This window comes from Diadema setosum, chromosome 7 (assembly GCF_964275005.1).
Source record: "Diadema setosum chromosome 7, eeDiaSeto1, whole genome shotgun sequence".
Lineage (NCBI taxonomy): Eukaryota > Metazoa > Echinodermata > Echinoidea > Diadematoida > Diadematidae > Diadema > Diadema setosum.
Genome location: NC_092691.1, coordinates 29630611 through 29652518, shown reverse-complemented (window position 1 = coordinate 29652518; position 21908 = coordinate 29630611). Strand labels below are relative to the sequence as shown.

Genomic DNA, 21908 nt, shown 5'->3' with positions numbered 1-21908 from the left:
CTATTTATTGAATTTCCCATCTTTTTCTTTTTAATGGTTTTTAAGTAAAAAATGCATATTACTTTTCATGGAGTGATGAAAACATCTTGGCCTTGTTCAGAAAAATGAAAAGTGTCAAACATCGATTCTAGCCAGTCAGACTATAGTCTTGTCAGAAACAATTTATTGTAAAGCAAGTAATATTCGTGGCATGGAATTTTCATGAATTGCCATTGGCATTCATTGCATATAGTGTAAACAAGAACTTTTGCGTGCATTTTAATTTTGCAAATCTTGGCTCTTGCAAAATTTGCGAAATCAAAATGCATGTGAAAATTTCAGGTTTTACAGGATTTGTGTGGGTGACACTTTTTTCCCCTTTTCATCAAGACTGTGGCCTAATGTAAAGCTATTATGCAAATCTGTTAGAGACAGTTGCAGTATCTTTTTTGTTCTTTATTTGTTTTGTAGAGACCATTAAACAGAAACAATTAAATCTAATGGGACTGTGAGCAATGTTAATTGGATTATTTACGACTGCTGTTACTATTTTAGTATTTATGTTTGCTGCCCTCTGTAGCTGGCTCACGACCAGCTGATCCTAGCCCGGCCCCAGACGTCGCCCATACCCCTGAGTGGGGCCAGCTACTGCGCCATGCTGCGGAACCTAGGCCCAGAGAACAGCCTCAACGTGCTGGCCTTCCTGCTGCTGGAACATAAGGTGGTCCTGCACTCGCTCCGGTCCGCCCTACTCACTGGTGTGGCAGAGGCAGTGTCCACTGTAAGTGGTCAAGAATTCATCCCTCATGCATGATAGGAATTATTGGAAACAAATTACTATTCTGCTCATCACGTTGGAAGCAAATCACTATTCTGCTCATCACATTGGAAGCAAATCACTATTCTGCTCCTCAAATTGGAAACCTTTATTTTTAACCTTGCCTTTAAGCATATTTCCTTACGTAACTAATGTGACATTTCTATAAAAAAAAATATATAAAGATTACTGTAATACAAGTGTTTGATGATAAAGCGAATAAGTTGTCAGTGTGAGTAGAACAAAAACAAAAACAGTGTCTGAAAAAATTACAGTGTTGCCAATTCAAGGAGTCCCCAAATCATGAAGATCAGAACACATGTTAATTATGTGCTATATCTTCAGTGGCCACGAAGGTGAGAACTACCCCTTAGAGATAGTTAGCATCTGTGAACACCCAGTTAATCTCCAAGAGAGAATAGGGTCACTGGCCTTTGTGGACAGGTGATGGCTGTAGCTAGAGAGATGGCCACAACGTCAAGTTTGACTGTATGTTCCTATTGATTGAGGCGAGGCTGACTTTTCATACAATATGTGCAAAGTTGACATGTTTTTCTTCCTTATTTTTGTCTTTTTCAGCTGATTTTCCCCTTCGTGTGGCAGTGTCCCTACATCCCCTTGTGTCCCCTCAGTCTTTCGGACGTGCTCAGCGCCCCCATGTCGGTCGTCGTAGGCATCGACTCACGCTACTTCGACATGTACGACCCGCCCAGTGATGCGATCTGCATAGACATCGACACAAACACCATTTTACAGTGAGTAGTGGGTACACACTAGGTATACATGTATGGGCTGTGAGAAAATGATGAAAAAAGGTTGTTTTGCAAGTCAATGAAAAAAGTTGCAAGACACCCATTTTACGTAATAAATGGGAAATTTGTGGTAATCAAGATTTTTTAAGTGCATAATGAAGTTCATATGTGAATGTGCAATAATGACAAGAGAATTATGAAAAACAGTCTGTAGCATGCTTCAATATTTTACAGACATGTAACGTTGCCATGGTGTTGGCTGTCTCTGCCAATGTGTATGATTAATGGTCAGTATGAGAATTGTAAACAAAGGCCTTGATTTTGAGATTTTCTGGTTGTAGTAATGTCGACTCACAGTGTGCTTGTCTGTTCCTAAATGTATGCAGAGTCAGAGTATGATGGAAGTATATATACAACATGTCAAAGCCTGGCACTTGGAAAATCTTTCAGTGCAGGAGAATAGATAGGATCGAGGATTGCATCGCATGATAATCAAACTTTATCTGTTGTGTGTTCTCCCTGTCCTTTGCAGAGCTGATGATAAGAAATCAATCACGTGGAAGATTCTTCCCAAGGTAAGGATGAATGTTAATCCTACTTTGAAAGGTGTAAATTAATAAATGTGCAGCATTTGAAGTCATTTGCAAAAATTGTTTCCTTCATCCTATGCCAGCAGTACATCCTTAACACTAGCAAACAAGCTGAAAATGTTTACCAATCTATATTGTATTTTGGTGGTTACTTTGAGTGAGCTGAACCAATCAGCCAACTCAGCAAAGAATTTAGGTTGTTTGCATATCAGATTTGCCAGTTTGATGAGTCATGTGTACTTCATGTGATTTTTTTTTTTCCATTTAGTAAGAGTTCATATCCTGTGCTATTTTTGGGGTATTGCAAGTTGAAATGTCAGCAAATCTTGAATGGAAATCTATAATATGAGAGTTGCCAATTTGACAAGACATTTTTATTTAATAGAGATTTTTTCACTTGATAAGAGTTCACATCATGTGCTATCGTTGAGTATTGCAAGCAGAGTATCAGCAAATCTTCAATGGAAATGAAATATCTGTAGGAAAAAATAGGTCTGAATTCACATGTGTTGAAGTGGAACAGAAAGGGGGGGGGGGGAGTAGAAAGAAAATGGAAGAGCCTTGTCAACCTCTGACTTTCAATACATTCATTCCCTTGTGCCTGCAGAAAGCAGCCAAGAGGCTGTACAGCACCCTGAGCAAGCTGCACACGGAGCTGTGCGAATCCAGCATGGGTGACGGGATCTCGGACGAGCTTGCCGTGGAGGTGGTCCCCATCGACCTCGATTTCAACCTCAAGAAGAAGAGGGTGAGTGAGAGGGAGAGTGTGCCTTTGAGCAGCATTTGAAAGAGACTTTATTGCTCATCTGAATATTCATATTTTGCTTAATATGTGTATTAATCTGTCTATGCCTATCCATCTATCTATAAATCTGTCCCAATCTACCTACATGTATCTGTCTATCTGTCTAACTATCTATCTATCTGTTTATGTGTGTATGTATGTATGTATGCATGTGAGGGTGTATGTACATTTTATGTATGTATGTATGTATGTATCTTTTATCTATCTACCTATCTACCTTCGTATTGGCTTATCTGATTACCACCCAACTCTGTCCTTTCATGCCCGTGAGCTTGTATGCCAATATGTGTGTGCAGGTTTGTGTGTTTAATTTTCTTATATGTCAAAAGTCAAGCCTCGGTATCGTTTCCAGAAATCACTGTGTGTCCGAGTAGAGATGATTAGATGCAAACGATGCTTATATATTAGCGGGCTCTGTGTTGGGAATTGACGAAGTGCACTGAATAATTTTATTACCCATTGAACAGATATCTCATTGTGCTTTGAAACAAGTGATCTACTTAAGCCAACAGCTTTCAGGGCTTCAACGTGCCTGTGTGCCTAGCACACACCCTTACAACTGTAAAGCCCTTTTGCCAGGATCGGGTCTATCTACTTACTTAGTGTCACTTTAACTGTAAAGCCTTTTTGTTTTGTCAGCATCAAATATATATCTACTTACGTAGTATCACACAAACTGTAAAGCCTTTTTGCAAGGATCAAATATATGTACTTACTTAGTATCACACTCAACTGTAAAGCCTTTCTGCCTGGGATCACGTCCATCCACTTTTAACTTTATATCACACTACTGGGTATCACCCATTTGCTGTGTATTTAAATCCTCTACCACCACAAATCTCCACACAGATGAACATGGAGCTGAGGATACAGGATGCCTTCCTGACATTCATGGCGATGATGCTGAAGGGATACAGCCACCACCTCCTCCCCATCACTCAGCAGCCCAGCAACCGGGCCCTTGACGCCAGCTCCAGGTTTGACTATCCAGGTGAGACTCAATGGTAGCTCGATAAGTTTGTCTCATCTTGACTTGTCTTGGCACAGTGAATGTGCTCTACATAGGCAGCAATTGACCCATTCAGGTTAGATAGACATAACGTCAAACATGTTTATTTGTCCCCGCCGAACGAGTTCGAGCAGGGGACTATGAAACGGGCTCCGTACGTGTGTGTGTCCGTGTGTCCGTCCGTCCGTCCGTCCGTGTGTCCGTCCGTCCGTGTGTCCGTGTGTGCGTCCGTGTGTGATCAAAATGTTCAAAATGCTACTCCTTCGCCATTTCTAACCCGATTTTGATTCTGTTTGCTTTATATGATAGCACTACATGGGAGCTTTGAAACTTCTATACAGAATTTCAGTTGTGACCTTTGACCTTGACCTTTGACCTATATTGTATATTTTGCTTCAAAATGCTACTCCTTCGCCATTTCTAACCCGATTTTGATTCCGTTTGCCTTATATGATGGCACTAGGTGAGGGCTTCAAAACTTCTACACAGAATTTTGACCTTTGACTTCTTTGACCTTTGACCTTGATTTTTGACTATATTGTACATTGCCTACAAAATGCTACTCCTTCGCCATTTGTAACCCGATTTTGATTCCGTTTGCTTTATGTGATGGCACTAGGTGAGGGCTTCAAAACTTCTACACAAAATTTTGACCTTTGACTTCTTTGACCTTTGACCTTGATTTTTGACCTGTATTGTACATTTTCCTACCAAATGCTACTCCCTCGCCATTTCTAACCCGATTTCGATTCCGTTTGCTTTATGTGATGGCACTAGGTGAGGGCTTCAAAACTTCTACACAGAATTTTGACCTTTGACTTCTTTGACCTTTGACCTTGATTTTTTTTACCTATATTGTACATTGGCTACAAAATGCTACTCCTTCGCCATTTCTAACCCGATTTCGATTCCGTTTGCTTTATGTGATGGCACTAGGTGAGGGCTTCAAAACTTCTACATAGAATTTTGACCTTTGACCTCTTTGACCTTTGACCTTCATCTTTTTACCTATATTGTACATTTTGCTACTGAATGCTACTTCCGGCGGGGACATATATTACGCACCGCGTAATTTCTACTTTTCCTTGTTCCCATTGCTGACTAATGAAAAAGCATGTTCTTTCTCTTCTCTCAGATAGCGTGTTCATTTATGAATTAATGTGTATATATAATTTTTTCAGTTTCTCGTTTCTTTTTAAACTATATATCACGCTTGTATTGCTACTGAAGTTCACTCCTGTTAACCGCTGGTTAAGGGGAGATAGTGGTCAACTGCTCTTGTTAACACGATGTATGGCATCTTGTTGTTGTTGTTGTTGTTCTGTAGGTTTCATGAAGACTCGTGACAAGGCATCCCACGTGTTCTTCAAGCAGTTTCTGCGCACCCAGATGTTCATCAAGTTCATCGAGGAGATCTCCTTTGTGTCAGACAATGATGAAAGATTTGCATTCTTTGATGATTGCATCGAAAAGGTACAACTGACCCCCTGCGATCTGTTTGTAGGGTGCACACTAAAAAGTGAATGTTAGAAAGGGGGCAGGATCACCGATGTAAATGACCCAGTGACTCCTAAGTATGAAAAGATACAGACAGGCCTGATGGCAAATCAGAACTGTTGAGTGGACATGCATAAGAGTAACAGGTTAAGTTCAGTTCAGTGTGCCACAGAAATTTTACTCTGCTTTGTTCATGGATTGGCAAGCAAGCTGGTGCCTTCTTTGCAGATTGGCGCAGATGTCTGGAAACGTATTGTCAATGAATAGAGATTGTCTAATCCCTCAAATCCCTTTCGTGTCACAATGGGCTTCCTGTTAGACCGAGGCACATTCTTATTGCTGCACTTGAGTGGGCTTGCTAATCTACACTTAGGTTAAGTTTGGATGGATTACTGAATGCTGTTGAATAAAGCTTGGCAAGTCAAGCAAAGATCCTGGGCACAGGGTCAAATAAGGGTCAAGTGCCTTAGACAATTGTTCTCACTTTAGCAGCAAAACACTAGCCAAACTGCTATTCCTATGGCAGATTACCAAAACCTTCAAATCACTGAAAAATGAAGAACAACTCCAAGGGATTACTTTAAAGCCCTGCTGTACATCCACACTGAACTTTGTGCAGTCCGTCTGATTTCTCCCACTGTGAACAAAGCTGGCCTCATGCTTGTGGCAGTATCAGGTAGAAGTATATTTGCTCATTGTTACCTCACATCCTACCCCCTCCCAGACAAGAATGTCTGTAAGCACTCCCTGATACTGCTCACTAGAATTAATGTTCAGATGGCATTTGATATTGAAATAGCTAGAGTCGGTGACAACTCTAACATCCATCCAGCAAAGCGTACAGCTATCTTCGTATTTTGTGTGAATTTGATGTGCTGGAGGGCATATTAAAATCATTGTAAGAGACATCACAGTCTTTGATTACAGGAGATATTGAAATAATTGTGACTGTGATTGTGTAGTTCTAAATATTTGTCCAAGTGATTTCAAAAGGAATCACCAACTTTCAGCTTCACTGCACTTACTGTAAAAGTGGATATTTTTCTAAGTGACTAATTTGACTGTTTTTTTTCGTGCTCAGTTGGGTAAGAAGAGTTTTGCGTGTTTTTAATTCCACGGAATAAAGACATAAACTACTGGAACATATGGCAAGCAAAAATATTCATATGCTTTTATTTTCGCGCCAGTTTGTGGTTGCGTGAAATGCACGAAAATTTCAATACTGTGAAAATTTCCTCTTTTTTACAGTATTTGTTTGAAAGAGATCCTCACAAGAGGAAGAACTCTTGACCCTCTGCTCTGCATATGGAATGAATTTCTTCACAAATATATGTCACAAATATCTGTCTTTGTGCCACAGGTGGATGTTGACTCCAAGGAAGATGTCCACTTGATTGAGCTGGAGTCACAACAGGACAGTGAGCACACCGTGTTCGTCATGCCGCCCGACGCCGATAGCAGTGGTGCCACCTACGAGTGAGTTTTTTTTTTTTTTTTTATCGTTTCAGCTGTGTAGGATTTGTGTAGAATGTGACATGGACAGACGTTTGCATTAGTGAAACCAAGTAGGTACTCTTTGATGTGATAACAAGATGAGACGAGGAAGTAAGAACTGATGTTGGCTGTCACATAGTATCTATGTGATTACAGCTATCAACTAAAAGTGACTATATATTCTTATCATAGAATGCTACCCCACTCCCCTCCCCATAGATTTCATTTCAATTTTGAATGATCAAGGAAAGTTATTTCAAGTTTTGATACTCAAACTGGTTAGCCCTGGGTAGTATCAATCAGTTGGCCATAGTACTCAGAGAAATAGTGCATATGACTAGCTTTACAAAGTCGCATCTCTTTAACACACATGACTTCACATTTCTGTTCATATACACCTGTACAAGCAAAAAGTCAAGAGTTGACTAGCATATTTAACCATCATGAATGTAAAGTGACTGCATATTCCCCCTGTTGAAGTACACCTTCCTTGCTATGTTGAATGTCCTGTCTGGCAACCTGAGCTGTTGAATCCACTGATGATGTATCGACCCTATACTTAAAAGTTTTCTGATTTTACCTTTTCAGCTACGTGGAGTTCCCTGTGCTGCAGCCCGAGCTGTTCCATCCCCCGATGGCGGAGGTGAGGGAGGCGCTGACCCCCAACGTGGGCCGCTTCAAACAGGGCGTGGCCAACAGTCCGTTTCCCCGCAGGACCAAACAAGAGATGAGGAACTCCCAGAAGATGGCCAAGATGCAGGCAGCCTCCCCAGAGCAGTGGGCCAAGTAAGTGCTGGCTGGAACCACTCATTCTGTAGGAAACAGTGTTGTTTTCCCTTTGCATACTGCCAAGTTGATTCTATCGTCTTAACATTGTCTAATACATACTTCTTGGCTGTCTCACATTCTTTGCTGTCTCCTATTCTTTGCATTAAATCATTGCAGAGTTGCAACATCTTAGCAATGTTGACATTCAACGGGGTGGTAGTTGTAATAGGTAAATTCCTGACCGAAAAAAAAAAAAAAAATGAAAATGATTTGTACAATTTGTATGGAGAAATATAAGGGAAGACTGTGATGGCATTGTTGCCTCATCTAATTTGCATAAGTGTTAGAAATATGACCAATACCAATGTTTCATTTACGATTCCAGTGAAGCATCTACAGTTCCATTTGTTTGATCTTACTCGCTCACTAACGTCGAACTGGAATGTAGAGTAGCATTTTACTTTGCACAGGTAATCCTGGGTTGCACTCCTACCTTATGCATACCTCTTAGAACAAGATGGTTTTACCCATTATGCCCCTCTAAAGCCTTAAGTAGAATTGTTTACTTGGTAATACTTCTTCAGTTACAATGACAAGGCCCTACCGGAAAGCAGGACTTCCTTTAGAGAATCAACTCTGGGATAAATTAGACCATGTTATATATTATCATTTAACTGAGTAAACACAAATGCAAAACCATGCTGATTATTATTTCTTAGCAGTAGTAACACATCAAATTTTAGCTCAGTGCTGTTAATTGAATTTCTGAGCAAATGAGATGAGACTGAAAAAGAATGTGAGAAAGGAAAGATATGACCACAGCTGTAGCCCTGTCATTTCAAGGCAGTGCCTCTTTTCATAGGAGCTTAACAACAATCACTGTGCTTGTTATGTCAAAAATCATTATTAGTTGTGTTTATCATGCTTCCTTTCATGCAGCTACCTGGTGGGGCAGTCCTACGCCCTCTGGTTCATCCACCTGCCATCCTACGTGAAGGCAACCCACTCCAAGACGAGGGCCCTGCGAACAGCCTTTGAGGTCCTCAAAAAGATGCAAGAGAAGAACATACCGCTGTTTGATGAGGTATATGAACAAGCTCTTTACGTCCGCTAGTGCATGTGCATATTTTGTTATTCTCCCCCGTATTGACAGCAATACCGTTTGTAGTCTAAATTGTTGGTAGATGGGGGTTACCCCTACCCCTCCCCCCCCCCCAAAAAAAGGAGTAATTTGGTAATTAAAAGCAGTGATATGATAGTATTAGCTCACCATAAATTCTGTCAAATCTGACAAATGGTATGAATATAAATGTCAGTAAATAGATTGAATGGTGGCTGTATGAGTGTGAAAGTGCTTGCATACCATTCACATATCCTATGCATTCATTCTATTTTCTTGGTGGGAATTCTGGTGGTGCATGGCTGTGCTAAAGACTCATACAAGATTGTGAAGTCTTTTGCATTCCCCAAGAGCGCAGCATAGACAAATACGCTCGCCTCACTCCATTTCATATATTGTACCAAAAGTTCAAAGCGAATGGGGAGAGTGTCATTTGTTCATGCAGGTATTTGTTTTATTTTCCAATTTCACTCCTTTGAGCACTTGCAAGGGTAAAACACTATACTTGTATGAGTAACCATTATTGTCATTATTATTTGCTAAAACCTATTCCTCAAAAGGTATGCTACCGAGTACTGATGCAGCTGTGTGGTCAGTACAGGCAGCCGGTGCTGGCTGTGCAGGTCTTTATGGAGATGAGACGGAGAGGGATCAAGCCCAACGCTATCACCTACGGCCACTACAACAAGGTGAACACTCCCATCATTTCTCTCCCCACCCTGTTTTCCACCTTCATTGTGCATCAGCTCATAAATGTGTGCAAGCAGTGACCAGCAGTAGCAAAGTTTATATTAGTACTCATATGCAAGTGTACACAGAGGTGCTGCTATTTGCTACCCAAAATCCCCTCCAGAGATGCCAACTGTTATTTTCCTTTTCAATATTGGGGTTTTTTTTTTGTTTTTTGTTTTTTGTTTTTTGCCAAAATACTGCAGGCTTCATGGACACTATGGTTTTTCGCAAATTGTATTACTACATCTATGCGGTGAAGGAAAAATTCCTGCTTTTTCACCAAAGAAATGCCTTATCAGCCTTTAGAATACTGTGATGCTGTGTAGTTTGATCTTGGAGAGATCTGTGTTTATGTCTGCTTATAGGCAGCTTTACCCAGTACTAACCAAAGCAGAATCCTAGAGGCATCCGAGAAAAGAAACAGTCTGTATTTCATGAGCAAGACAATTGTCAAAATTACTTGACAGTGAATGATATTGTAGAGGGCACAAACATATGAAATTCATATCATTCTCTCCCTAGGTACTGGAGGAATGTTTGAATCTTTATTGTACCGCAGTGGTATATCTGAGACAAATTTTATTAAAAAGTACAGACTTCCAGCTCTGATGTACTTGGTGTTCTTGTCTTTTCCGAACCAGGCCGTGCTGGAGTGCCAGTGGCCAGCTTCATCCTTCAGCAGCTACCAGCAGTGGGTCAAGCTGCGTAACACGCTGGCTGCGGTCACCCAGTTCCGGCGGGGCATCAAGCACCGCGGCTCGTCGGACGGCAACAGCGACGGGGTCAGCCACAGCAGCGCCGACAGCGGGGACCTGCTGGGGGATGGCAAGGACGAGACAGACCTCATCAAGCTGATGGACAGCAGCAGCAGTGCCAACCTCACACGGGAAGAGAAGAGCAGCACAGGTATGAAAATACAAAACAAAAAAAAAACCCAAACCAGGGGAAGCTTAATTCCCCTATCCCTTACTACCAACCCCCATCAGAGCTGCCAACTAGTACTGATTTTCAGTAATTTCTACTGAAATTGGACAAGAATACTGAAGGTTACAAGCAAATTACTGATTTTAGAAATCATTGTCTGTGATAAATTCTATAACACTGTTAAGGATTACTGATTTTCACTCAAAAAAGGTGCAAATTACTGATTTTCAGCCATCATAGTACTGAAAGGCTTTTACAAAAGTTGGCAGCTCTGCCCCATCCCTTTTCACTGCCACGCCATCGTCTACTTTCCTCACCCGTATTCATATACAACACATTTCCCCCTTCCATGCATCTTCGATTTGAGTGCACACTCAGCAAATTGGCATCATGACCTATGAAAGAAGCAAAAAAGATGGATAGCAAGCATGCATACCTATTCTTCTTCTTGTGTACTTCACCTATTTACAATACATTGCAAGACATTACATCTTCAAATCAATCAAGGGTACAACCCACAAAGTTGGCATCATGGCATGCAGAAAAAAGAAAACAAACGCAACAACAACCAGCATGCTATGGCTTATTTCAATTTTTTTTTTTCAACCATGGAAAAGGGTTTGAAAAGCTATGAGGCAAAATCTCTTGCATTCTAGTGAGGGAGAAAATCCCCACATGGGCTTCCACTAGACAAAATGTGAGCAATATGAGTTAGAAAGAAGATCTACAGGTGGTTTGACCAAACTCACCCAACCCACTTTTCAGAAGTTTGCATGGGCATAAAATGTCCAGTCCTGTATGTGTTCTGAGAATATGCAGAATTCATTTGAATTCATGTTCATTCAACTAGTCAGCTGATCACAGCCTCATACCCCCCCCCCAAAAAAAAAAAAAACTTCATGAACAATCATCACTGTGGATACCCCTTACCCCCGCCCTTGTTATTTATTTGTTCATTTATTTACTTATATGCAAAGTTTGTTTACAGTTTGGAATTTTGATGTGTTTTACTAACACAGATTTTGGCTGCATCCCAGCATGCAATTTCTGTTTGAGTTCACAACTTGAGAAATGTGTTTAATGTGTGTCCTATACCAGAAATATGTACACTAAGGTCTCATTTCATGAAAAGCATATTTTTAATGCCAAGACTGCCCTTTCCTCCATTGAAATTGTCATAGATAAGCATCTATTTTTTTTGGCCTCTAACCATAAAGGTGATGAAAAAATAAGTATTTTTTACTGGAAGAAAAAAAAAAGGATGAACCAATCATGTTATTAAAAGTGCAAATAGCAAGCAGATTTTTAGTATTCACATTCATAGTGGAAGGGGCGTAACACTACTCTCGACAGGATAACGGTTCATTACCTTTTCATTCCTTTTCTAAGAATGCATAGTCATTGTAGAAAAAAACGAAGTACATATAACCACTCTATTTTCTTCCAGCATGTTTAACTCTCTAAAAGTCACATTGCATAGGTAAAGGTATCACGACTGATAACACATTAGCTGAAGGTGGCTGGAAAACATAGTGTGGGGCCCTAATGTGGGTTTGCCCTGTCATAATTAGTGCACTTTAGTTTGCTGTTGACTTTGAAAGTTCACATTTCTGTCACTGCTTAAAACTCCACTCTCTCTGCAGTGTACTTCTCCTCTCATTAAAAAGATGTACTGTGTTCCATAACAAAGTGTTGTTCCTTTAGATTGTTGTGCCAGATTTAACCTCAGTGCTTTTATTACAATGCTCTATATTCTTCATCTAGCACAGAGAGGTACCGGGGTTACCTAGTCATCTGGTGTTCATGATTCATTGTTGGCTCAATGTCAGGCTTGATTTTTTTTTTTTTCATTTCCAGAAACATTTTAAGAGTCTTTTCATAAGCATCCTTTTAGTCTTTTCTCAGAGTATTTCCAATTTGTGCTGTAACCATGCACTGGTGCCGACTATGGCAGTTATCAAAAGCATGATTATTTGCATTGTGACAGATTTTTCTTTTTTGTTTCTGGCATTGGAAAGAGTTTAGACTGAGCATTCACATTTACATTTCGCTTGTAGGCACGCATGATTCACATAAGCTTTTATGATGATGTTTGGGCAGCTATTGTGTAGTTCAGAACCTCGTTTACCTGAAACCATGAGGTTCATAAAAGATATGACTGCCTGGCAGTAAATATTCAGAATATATCACCATGGAGAAGTGTAGAAATCAATTTAAAGAGGAGAAAAGGTTAGAGGAAAGGTTTTTGATTTTTGAAAAGAGTTGATATACCTCTATGAGAGTAGAGTTTCTACGCTAAATCTGCATACATGGTTACAGCACAAATGTGGGCTTGAAAGTCTTTCCCCTTTCTTTCTTGGGAGGAAGGAAAAAAATAGAGAAGGAAAAAAAAAAGGTCCCCCTAAAAATTCCACTTTCCAGGCAACTCTGACATGGGCTATGCCTCCATGATCATGGATGAGACCACACCCAGCGACCTCTTGACCTCTCCCGAACTCTCCCCCACCAAATTAGCCCGCCAGCGAGACTCCCAGTGTCTGGATGAAGAGGACGAGGAGGAGGAGGAAGAAGAGGAGGAAGGGGTTGAGGAGGAGGAGAAAGTAGCTAGTGGGTTCATGAAACCGGGCTGCGGCAAGGCGGCAGCTGATGCGGGCCAGAGGGGGGAGATGGAGAGGGCTGGAGGAGGCGGAGGAGGAACTGGAGGAGGTGAAGGAAGAGGCGGAGAGGAAGGGGAGAAGGAGGCGGAGAATCATGAGATAACACTGATACCCGAGGCGGCTTTGATGCCCATTCTGGAAAGGGGTAACTGACTCAAGTTGATATGTACCTCTGATACTAAAAGCCGTGGTAGCTGCTTTGATAGGCGTCTGTATCAGTCTCTATTTTTCCACCCCATTGCACTCTCTCGATCTATATTTATATATCTATCCCTTGCTTTTGTGTGTTCCAGTTTGGCTTCCCCTTTATCTCAAGCAACCTAATGTGTTCTTGTGTGAGTAATAGATAACACAAGCTTATTGCTGTGCTCTCACAGATACCTAACATGGTGGCATTCCTGTTACTGTTGATGTGTTGTTTTTCATTATTATATTTATTACTCAATGCAAGATGTAATTCGGTTGCCTATGTATTTCATTATTTGTATTTGTAAGCTTTATGTGACATTGTTTTCGTTTGTATTGTTTGAGCATGTGTCACGCAGTCATAGCAAACTCAGACTGTGTCTCATACTTATTTCATCACCAAGAGCCGCCCCTAAGCCTCCTTTTAAAAATTTCATTTTACTATATTGGATTAAGTCTACATGAGTCAGCACTGTTTGGACCGTGAATACAAAAATAATGCACACTGCCTGTGTTTTCTCCCTTTTTATTTAATCCATGCATAAGTCAAAGTTTTAGGATGACCCCTCATGCTGTATGTCCCCAACAGACAATATCCACCGACTCTCGGGCATGAGCTGCTAGATTTGACAGAGGGTTCAGGTCATTAAAGAACAACTGCAACCATAGTAACTCCCCGTTTACCGTAAACTTGGATTCCATCACTATCTCCAGTGATCACAGGAAGATGTATTCTGTGTTCTAAGACCATTTATTTGACAGGGAGATTTTCTCGTACATACAACCATCTGAAGTATAGAAAACATTAGCCAATGAGTTTTTGTTCCCACTGTTATTATTTTCAAAATGTGGATAGTACCGCCTTTGTTTTTTACCATGTCTGCCGATAGGTGAGTGGCATCAGGCAGTGAAATCCCCAATGTCGTGCATGCAAAAAAGACCAAAACAGAACAGTACATAACCAGTGCATCTTTGACAAGTAAAGTGTGTGCATGTCAAACTTTCCTCAGTATCAATTCATCTTGAAATGTTAATCAATGCAAGGATTTGCTAAAGACATCCATGAAATCCCACATGTATGCTCTTGGCTTTCTCCAAATGCCCCATCCCTCCCCACCCTTTCAACATATCAGTGTATTTATGACATGTTTTGTCTGCTTTGCTTTGTGCTCAATGGATGGATTAGAGAAATGATGGCTTTATTTATCTTTTGTGTTCACAGAGTCCTTTTTTTTTCTCTCTTTGTAAAGCTCTTGTGTCACAAAATTCATTTCAAAAGAGACCTTTGGACTTTAATGTGCCATGTGTAAATCAAGGAAGGGCAAGTTCTATGTTTGCCAGTTTCTCCGTGTTCATTATCCTGAACAAAGAGTATCCCAGTTTTGTGCTGCGCCAGTTATTAAACATTAAGGAATGGACAGAACAAATGTATGTGGTGGCAAGCATGTTGCATGAAGCATGGAATATTGTGGTCTAGTGCATTGTTAGATTGCTGTGCCCATTGAAAAGCATTATGAAGTCTTGTTTGAGTGTGATGTGCAATGTGCCCTGCATGTTGTATGTCTGTGCAAACATGAAGACATTACCCATAGACATTTGTCTTGCAATAATGTTACTGGCACGAAAGGAAACAATTGTAAAGAGAAAATCTATCATGAACTTTGACAGAGTCAGTTAAATTTCTTGTGTTCTTTTGTTCCACTAGGTTTGTGCTCAGTTTATCATTCTTATTTATTTATTAATTTATTATGGGCATTATTTGTTTGGTCCTGTGAACATTGCACACATGGACAGTTATTGATCCAGGCGTAGATGTGTTCCCTTAATCGAAAGAAAATTGAAAATTAACTTCAGGACTGATTATTCATTCCTCTATTTTGTGACATGGTAGCGAAGTTAGATGGCTGGGTTCTGCTATGGACAAGGTGTGTATTTATCTCTTGTCTTGAGATTATGAGAACAGTGCTTTAATTTAAAGTAGCAGATTGCAATGATTTAGATAATGCTGTAAAATCGCAGCGTAGTGCCTCATGTTATTTTCTTTGCATGGATTTTATAAAACACACGTAAAAAAGTTTATTGCTCAGAAGGATAAAAAAACCCACCCTAAATAAGAGGCAAACAATTCTGATGGCCTTGTCCTATAAATCCATTGACCATTGATATTTGCTGTTTTCTTGATGGTTAATTCATCAGTCTCTAATCCATCAATTGATATGCACAGTTTGCAGATATGTACATCTTGATGCTCAATACTCTGTAACACATATTGGCTTGTGTTGTCAGAACGACTCTATGAATCCTACCATTTTGCGCATACAGATGCCAGCGCAGACGTCACCCTGGTCAAGTCCAAGAGCGCTCCGGTCAGCGAGGCCTCGACCCCGATCAGCCGCAGGCGACTGGACCTCGGCGGGAAGGACAGTCCCGGCGAGGGGCTGTTTGGCATCCCCGACACGGAGGAGGAGCCCACACGGAGAAGTAGCAGCATCCTGCGGCGGTCCAGGAGTAGTGTAACCAGCCGAGAAGGCATTCACGGTGAGTTTCCCAGTAATGGAGTATGTCTCCAAGAATTCGCCTTCGAAATTCAGCTTGTAGTGTCAGCATTTTTCAAGTTTCAAAATGTATTGCCTGTATATTGATAGTCTTGTTTGAAGTTTAATGATTTGATATCTCCTTACATATTTGAAAAATAGGGAATGGCTTTTCTTTTATGCTCTTCAAGTTCCATATGTCAGTCAGGTTTGGATTGACATTTCTTTATTTGTAAGGTCAACAGATGGGTGTCTTCAGAAATTCCCCAGTGTAAGATTTGCTCATTTTTGTCCTATGTCGGCCAGCCAGATTATTGGATATGTTCCTTGTTTTGCTTCCGAGATTTTTGCGTGCAGTGAGACGAATAATGTTATACTGAAGAAGGAATTAGCTGTCTGTGACATAATATCATTACACCATTATATGAAGAGAATATAATTTTTTTTCCCCCTCTCTTTCTGTGTTTTAATCTTCCCATGACAGTGGTCCTAGACACTTCCAATTCATCAATGAATGCAAATACATCCCTTATGGACACTGATAACCTGGATGAGAATGAGTTTGATGAAGCCCAGCTACTGGCTCCTCAATCCCCCAGGAGGCGGCACAAGAGTGCAGGGGACCATTCCTGGTCACTGCCCGTGGCCTTCCGCAAGCGCAACAGCAGTGGTGGGGACGCAACCACCTCCTTTTCCGACAGTCTTGCCAGCCCAGAGAAGCTGAACAATGTGATAAACGAGGACCTCTTCGGGTGCGACTCCAAAATTTTGGAGAGTTTACGGACTAACGGCGGCGAATCCGGCGAGTCGGGGACGCACTCGCGGTCGCTGTCACTAGGCAGCAGGCCCCAGAATATGAGCAGGACTGGTGAGGACTTCAGTGTGGATGTGAAGCCCGTAACGGATGAAGTGAAAGGGGAATTGATTGATGTTTGCCATAAAATTGAAGCCTTGAATAGTGAAAGCCAAGACAAGAGCAAAGGCGAAAGCCAGGACTCTAGTGAAGATCTTCTGATTTCTTTCAATGAGAAGAACTCTAAAGAAGTCGTTGATAGCGGTAGTAGCAATTTAATAGAGTTGGTAGAAAGTGACAGTAAGCCAATTGCTTCCAACACACCTAATGGCATAGCGGACCATAGTCCGGTCCATGCATTAGATAGCAAAACGGTGAGTGAAGGAACAACGCAATTGGGTACAGAGGATCCAGCAGCAACGACAGAAAAGCCACTGGAAAATGGGAAGTCAGTCATGGGTCAGTCGGAGCTGTACAAATTGGAAAGCATGGAATCGTTACCTAGCAACTCCTCCAGTGAGACAAAGGACTCCAAGGAGAGCTTGTCTTCGCACAAGCCCCGGAAGACGCCCAAGAGGGCGTCGAGCTTCCTCTCGGGGCTCCTCACCTCCCCGTTCACGCCCCGCATGTCCAAACAGTCACTCAGCCGCACCTTCCAGTCGGCATCTTCACAGATGGAGACGCTGCGCTCGCGAGCCACCGACTTCGCCTCCAAGCTCGGGGAGTACACCCGGCAGCTGTCCTCGCCCGCTGTGCAGCGCGACAGCCAGAGCAACCCCAGCCTGATCGACTTTGACGACGCGGGCCTTGAGAACGGCCGGTCTGACCTGCGCGACATCGCCGGCTCCTGGAACGAGAGCAAGCTGGACAGCCTGAATCCCGAGGACGTGGGCATCCACATGCCAGGGTCTCAGTTTGCAGGTAGAAAATCCCCCTTTCATACACATGAGTAAACTTGTATAGAACAGATATTTCATGTGAACTGTTTGATAGAACAGTGCTTCCAGTCACCTCATATTGTAGCAAAGTGTGTGTCCATAAGTCTTTTTGTCTACTTGTATGATTTACGGGGAGACGGGGAGATATAAAGTCTCGAGTAGAGTGAGTGCAATGAGAATATTGAGCTTCTGGTGTAGTTTACTTACTGGAAAACAAAGTAAATTTTCATGCAACGTTAATAGGTCGTAAGACGATGCGCGACAATGTTGAGACACTTTTTGTTCTTGGTGAATCCTGGATGTTGAGTCTAGCTTAGATAGTAGTGGTTTTGGAGGAGTTTGGGATAATCAGGAAAACGTAAATGTTACTTGGTTAAAACATGCAATCGATCTTCATTTAAAAGACATTGATAGACATCTGTGGTTGAGTGATGTAAATGAAAATACATGTAGCCAGTGTTTGAATTATAGAATTTTTAACCCTATTCTAACTGGGCTATTTGAGACCAAGTTTTTACTGGGGGGGGGTCAATTTGACCCCCCCTTCAGATCTCGGCCGCCGATCGCGCGATCGCCGCAAAATTTTGCCTGAACATAGAGCCGGATGTCAACTACAAGATTACATGGTCATACAATAGAAAAATTTTGATTTCATATTTTTTAATAAATTAATTATGCAAATTAACACATGAAATAATATTTTCACCTATAACTCCATCAGAAAGACTGAAGGATTATTAAATTTTTGTGTCAAAGTTCCTCAAGACACATCAAACAATTTTCTTGTAAAAAAATAGCGCAATCAAAATCATTTTCTTTTGTTTTTTATTGTTTTGTTAATTTCTTATGTATTTTATTGTTTTTTCGATCTTTTGTTTTCTATTGTTTTTTTGCCAAAATTTGTTGGAGGCACTTTTTCAAGCTTATCTACATTAGAATTGATTTATTTCAATGGCTAAAAGTTGAAATAATCTAATTCATATCAATTAAACAAAAAACCACAGTTTGCATTGGATTTGCACACGAAATCATGAATTTGAGCGGTTTTCGGGTTGACATGCATATGCAAAACATCGCATAACTTCAGAACGGTGTATCCGGACATCGCAAATTTGGTCTCAAAATATGCGGGAGACTCAAATGAAAAAAGTCGTGAAACGACGCGGCAAAATCTTTGCGCGTTGCGAAATCGTGGCGCGAAACGTCGAGGGGGGGGTCAATTTGACCCCCCCCCAGTTAGAATAGGGTTAAAGCATCACTTGCATTTGAGCCGTGTCTTATTGAATGTGATAATGTGATTAGCAGATAATCATGCAAGTTTCAATGCAGGAGCCATCATCTCCCCTGCATAAGGGGACAGGATGAGGGGATGATAGAAGGTTTCGCTCAAGTTACCACAAACCTTGTGGACAATTATTCTTGACCCATAGCATGGAGTGAAAAGTCATGCTCTCTGTGTAGTTACTGGACTGAACTCCTTGACATGTATTGAACATTAGTATGTTGCTTCTTGGATGTCTGTTGGAATATATAGGCCTGGCAATCTTGCCACTGTTACCATTTAACTCTTTCTGTGCCATGATGTATACTCCTGTGTGCTGCATTATTCTTAGATCACAGTGCATGAGTGCTTTCAATCATTCTGTTTTTCAAAGCCATGTAACTTTTTTGTGAAAACTCTTACAGTAAGCTAGAAATACAGTACAGCAAAGTTGGAGAGTACAGCTGTCGACTTGGGTGGGCATGCAAACGTAGCACACACAAAGAGATGAAGGGCTGAGTGTTGCAGATGATTCCTAGGGAAAGAGTGTGCATGATGTTACCAATCTTCCATTTCACCCAATCATTCTCCCTTCTCTAGGGAGCACGCAGTCCTTGAACAACCCCTTGGTCTCGGACCATGAGGATGGCTACAGTTCGGGCCGACAGTACGCCATGCATGTCTTCATGACCAGCTGCTTCCGCTGCGGCGCCTGCAAGTCTGCTCTCTTCGACGAGCACATCATGGCCGGCTGGGCGGCTGACGACTCAAACCTCAACACAAGGTGAGCTTGATTCCTCCTTCCATATTCCCTCCCTCTATCTTTCTCTATTCTTGATTTGATACATAACACCGAAATTACTGTCTGGAGGGTAATTTCAGCTAACATTTTGCCAACAACACCATGCACTTCATGTGTCTGTATCCATGATAAGCAATTTTTGAAGGATTTTCTTCTTCTGCGAGCAAATATCGCTCAGTGTGTTAAAGGAAATGCATTCTCTTTTTATGTTTTCTACCATCCAGTTGTGCATTCTGTGGGTCACCTCGCGTCCCCTTCCTGACAGTCACCATTAAGGACCTGCGGGAACCAGGGGGGCGGTGCACCATCACCCCCAGCCCGTCAGCAGAGAGCATGCAGAGCATCCAGTCAGCCCCCTTCCTGCAGCAGGGGGATTCCTTGCAGGGCAAGGAGGAGCCCATCTCGACCTACCAGTCCAACCCCAGCGTGGACAACCTCTCTCTTGGCAGTGAAGGGGAGGGGGACCCCAAGCCAGGTCTAACGGGATGCCCCCGGCCCAGCGGTCGGCGAGAGCCTGCCCTGCACCATGTGGCCAGCGACGTGCCCCTCAGGGAGAACTTGAAGCGGAATCCCGTGGCCATCTCGCCCTCAGCAGCCAGGAGGAGAACCGTGAGCGAATGTATGGTGGCTGAGGACTTACTGAAGGAAGTGGAGTCGGCAGAGAGGCCTGGAAATGAGTGAGTGGAGAATTACTAAATCCCTATTTGTGTATCTAGTGCTTTTAAGAGATATGAACTTGTATGTTCAAGTTTTTGTGAGTTTATGTTTGTTCGTGGTCAGTATGTGTAGTCAGTACATGGCTTCTATTGTGCTTATAAGAGGTACCATACCATGGGCCTCTTACATCGAGTATATCAGGCAATCAATTACCCCTCCTTTCCAATGCTGTCTCCACCATTGCCCTAGGTTTGCAGCCAACATGCGGGCAGGCACTTCCTACAGCTTGCCGCGCTGCAAGACCATCCAGGAGTCTGGCCAGGGGGGCAACCGGCTGCTGGCCGATCTCACCTTCTCCACCTCCAGCCTCCCCTCCAGCATGCGGGGCTCCCGCGAGTGTCTGGCGCCCCCGCCCCGCAAGGACGTGGACCCGGACCCTGTCAGCGTGCCCTACCTCAGCCCCTTGGTGCTGCGCAAGGAGATCGAGAACGTCATTGACAATGAGGGGGAGGAGTGCCTGCGGCAGCCGAGCTTTGTGTTCCAGCATCCGATCATCTTCTGGAACCTCGTAAGTGGTCAGACTTAGGAATCATATATCTGAAGCTCACATTGATCGTTGGGGAACTTACGCAAAAGTGATAAATCTCACATCCTGAACAATAGTTGCAGAATATTGTGTTCTTCTTCATACAAGTTGTGTCTCTGTCCTGTCTTTGTTTTGTGTTTGGAAATGTTGGGTTTAAGGCTTATATTGGAGATACACAATGTGTATGGTTAAACTGGTCTGTAATGGCTATCTGCTCCAACCCACTCTCTGATCTACTAGACCCTGTGTCCATCATGTGAATAAGCTTCATAAATTTCCAGATTTTGTAATTATACCCTGCCCTAAATGACTTCAAAACACACCCCGCCCCCCCCCCCCAAAAAAAAAGAGGGAATGCAACGAGACTCAGAGAAGATCACAACGCGAGTGTTTCTCCTATTGAGAGGAAAATGGCTTCATTTGGATTTGAGTATACATTAATTGTCACAAGAGTCAAAGGTCTTACCTGGTGCTAACCCCAGGTGAATGCATGGTTTCATCCTTCAAACTGATTCCCATGATGTGAAAGTCATCAGGCTCTAACATTCTGTTGTATCACCGACTATCGCAGATTTGGTATTTCCGCCGCCTGGACATGCCCAACTACCTGGAGGGAGCCCTGTTAGCAGCGTATAGTGAAAACAGAGATGCAAATGTAAGTAACAGTTGATTCCCCAATGTTTGACAGAGTCACAACCAGCATAGTTATGTGGAATTACTACTTTTCTACATAGTTCAAAATAGCATGTTGTAAGCTTTAAAATGATATATAGAACTTGTTAAAATTGGACCATCCTGACCCATTGAAAACATGATTGAAATATGAGAGAGTTAGGTGGTTCATTTTCATAGATACAGGAGAAAAGAAGGTTTAAAGATTAGGGTCCCTTAGGCATGCTATGTAGAAGTATCAATGAAATGATGTCCTGTTTCTCAGTTAAAACAGCACCTTTGTGAAAAAAAACATATAAAATGATTGCTTTACCTCAATTTTTGTTTTGTTTTTA

At 42.0% G+C, this 21908-nt stretch overlaps 1 protein-coding gene across 1 annotated transcript in view; it reads left to right on the top strand.

Moving 5' to 3' along the window:
* The window catches only part of LOC140231262 (C-myc promoter-binding protein-like), a 78640-nt gene that overhangs the window by 53574 nt on the left and 3158 nt on the right, over positions 1–21908 (top strand). Inside the window, exons 9-26 of the mRNA XM_072311407.1 lie at positions 560–760; positions 1376–1551; positions 2081–2123; positions 2746–2886; positions 3793–3934; positions 5280–5425; positions 6810–6925; positions 7532–7729; positions 8651–8795; positions 9392–9520; positions 10205–10469; positions 12909–13289; positions 15653–15868; positions 16349–17578; positions 19457–19640; positions 19883–20335; positions 20565–20883; positions 21473–21556. Of these exons, the coding sequence (XP_072167508.1) occupies positions 560–760; positions 1376–1551; positions 2081–2123; positions 2746–2886; positions 3793–3934; positions 5280–5425; positions 6810–6925; positions 7532–7729; positions 8651–8795; positions 9392–9520; positions 10205–10469; positions 12909–13289; positions 15653–15868; positions 16349–17578; positions 19457–19640; positions 19883–20335; positions 20565–20883; positions 21473–21556 (4569 nt within the window). The remainder of the gene's footprint in view (positions 1–559; positions 761–1375; positions 1552–2080; positions 2124–2745; positions 2887–3792; positions 3935–5279; positions 5426–6809; positions 6926–7531; positions 7730–8650; positions 8796–9391; positions 9521–10204; positions 10470–12908; positions 13290–15652; positions 15869–16348; positions 17579–19456; positions 19641–19882; positions 20336–20564; positions 20884–21472; positions 21557–21908) is intronic.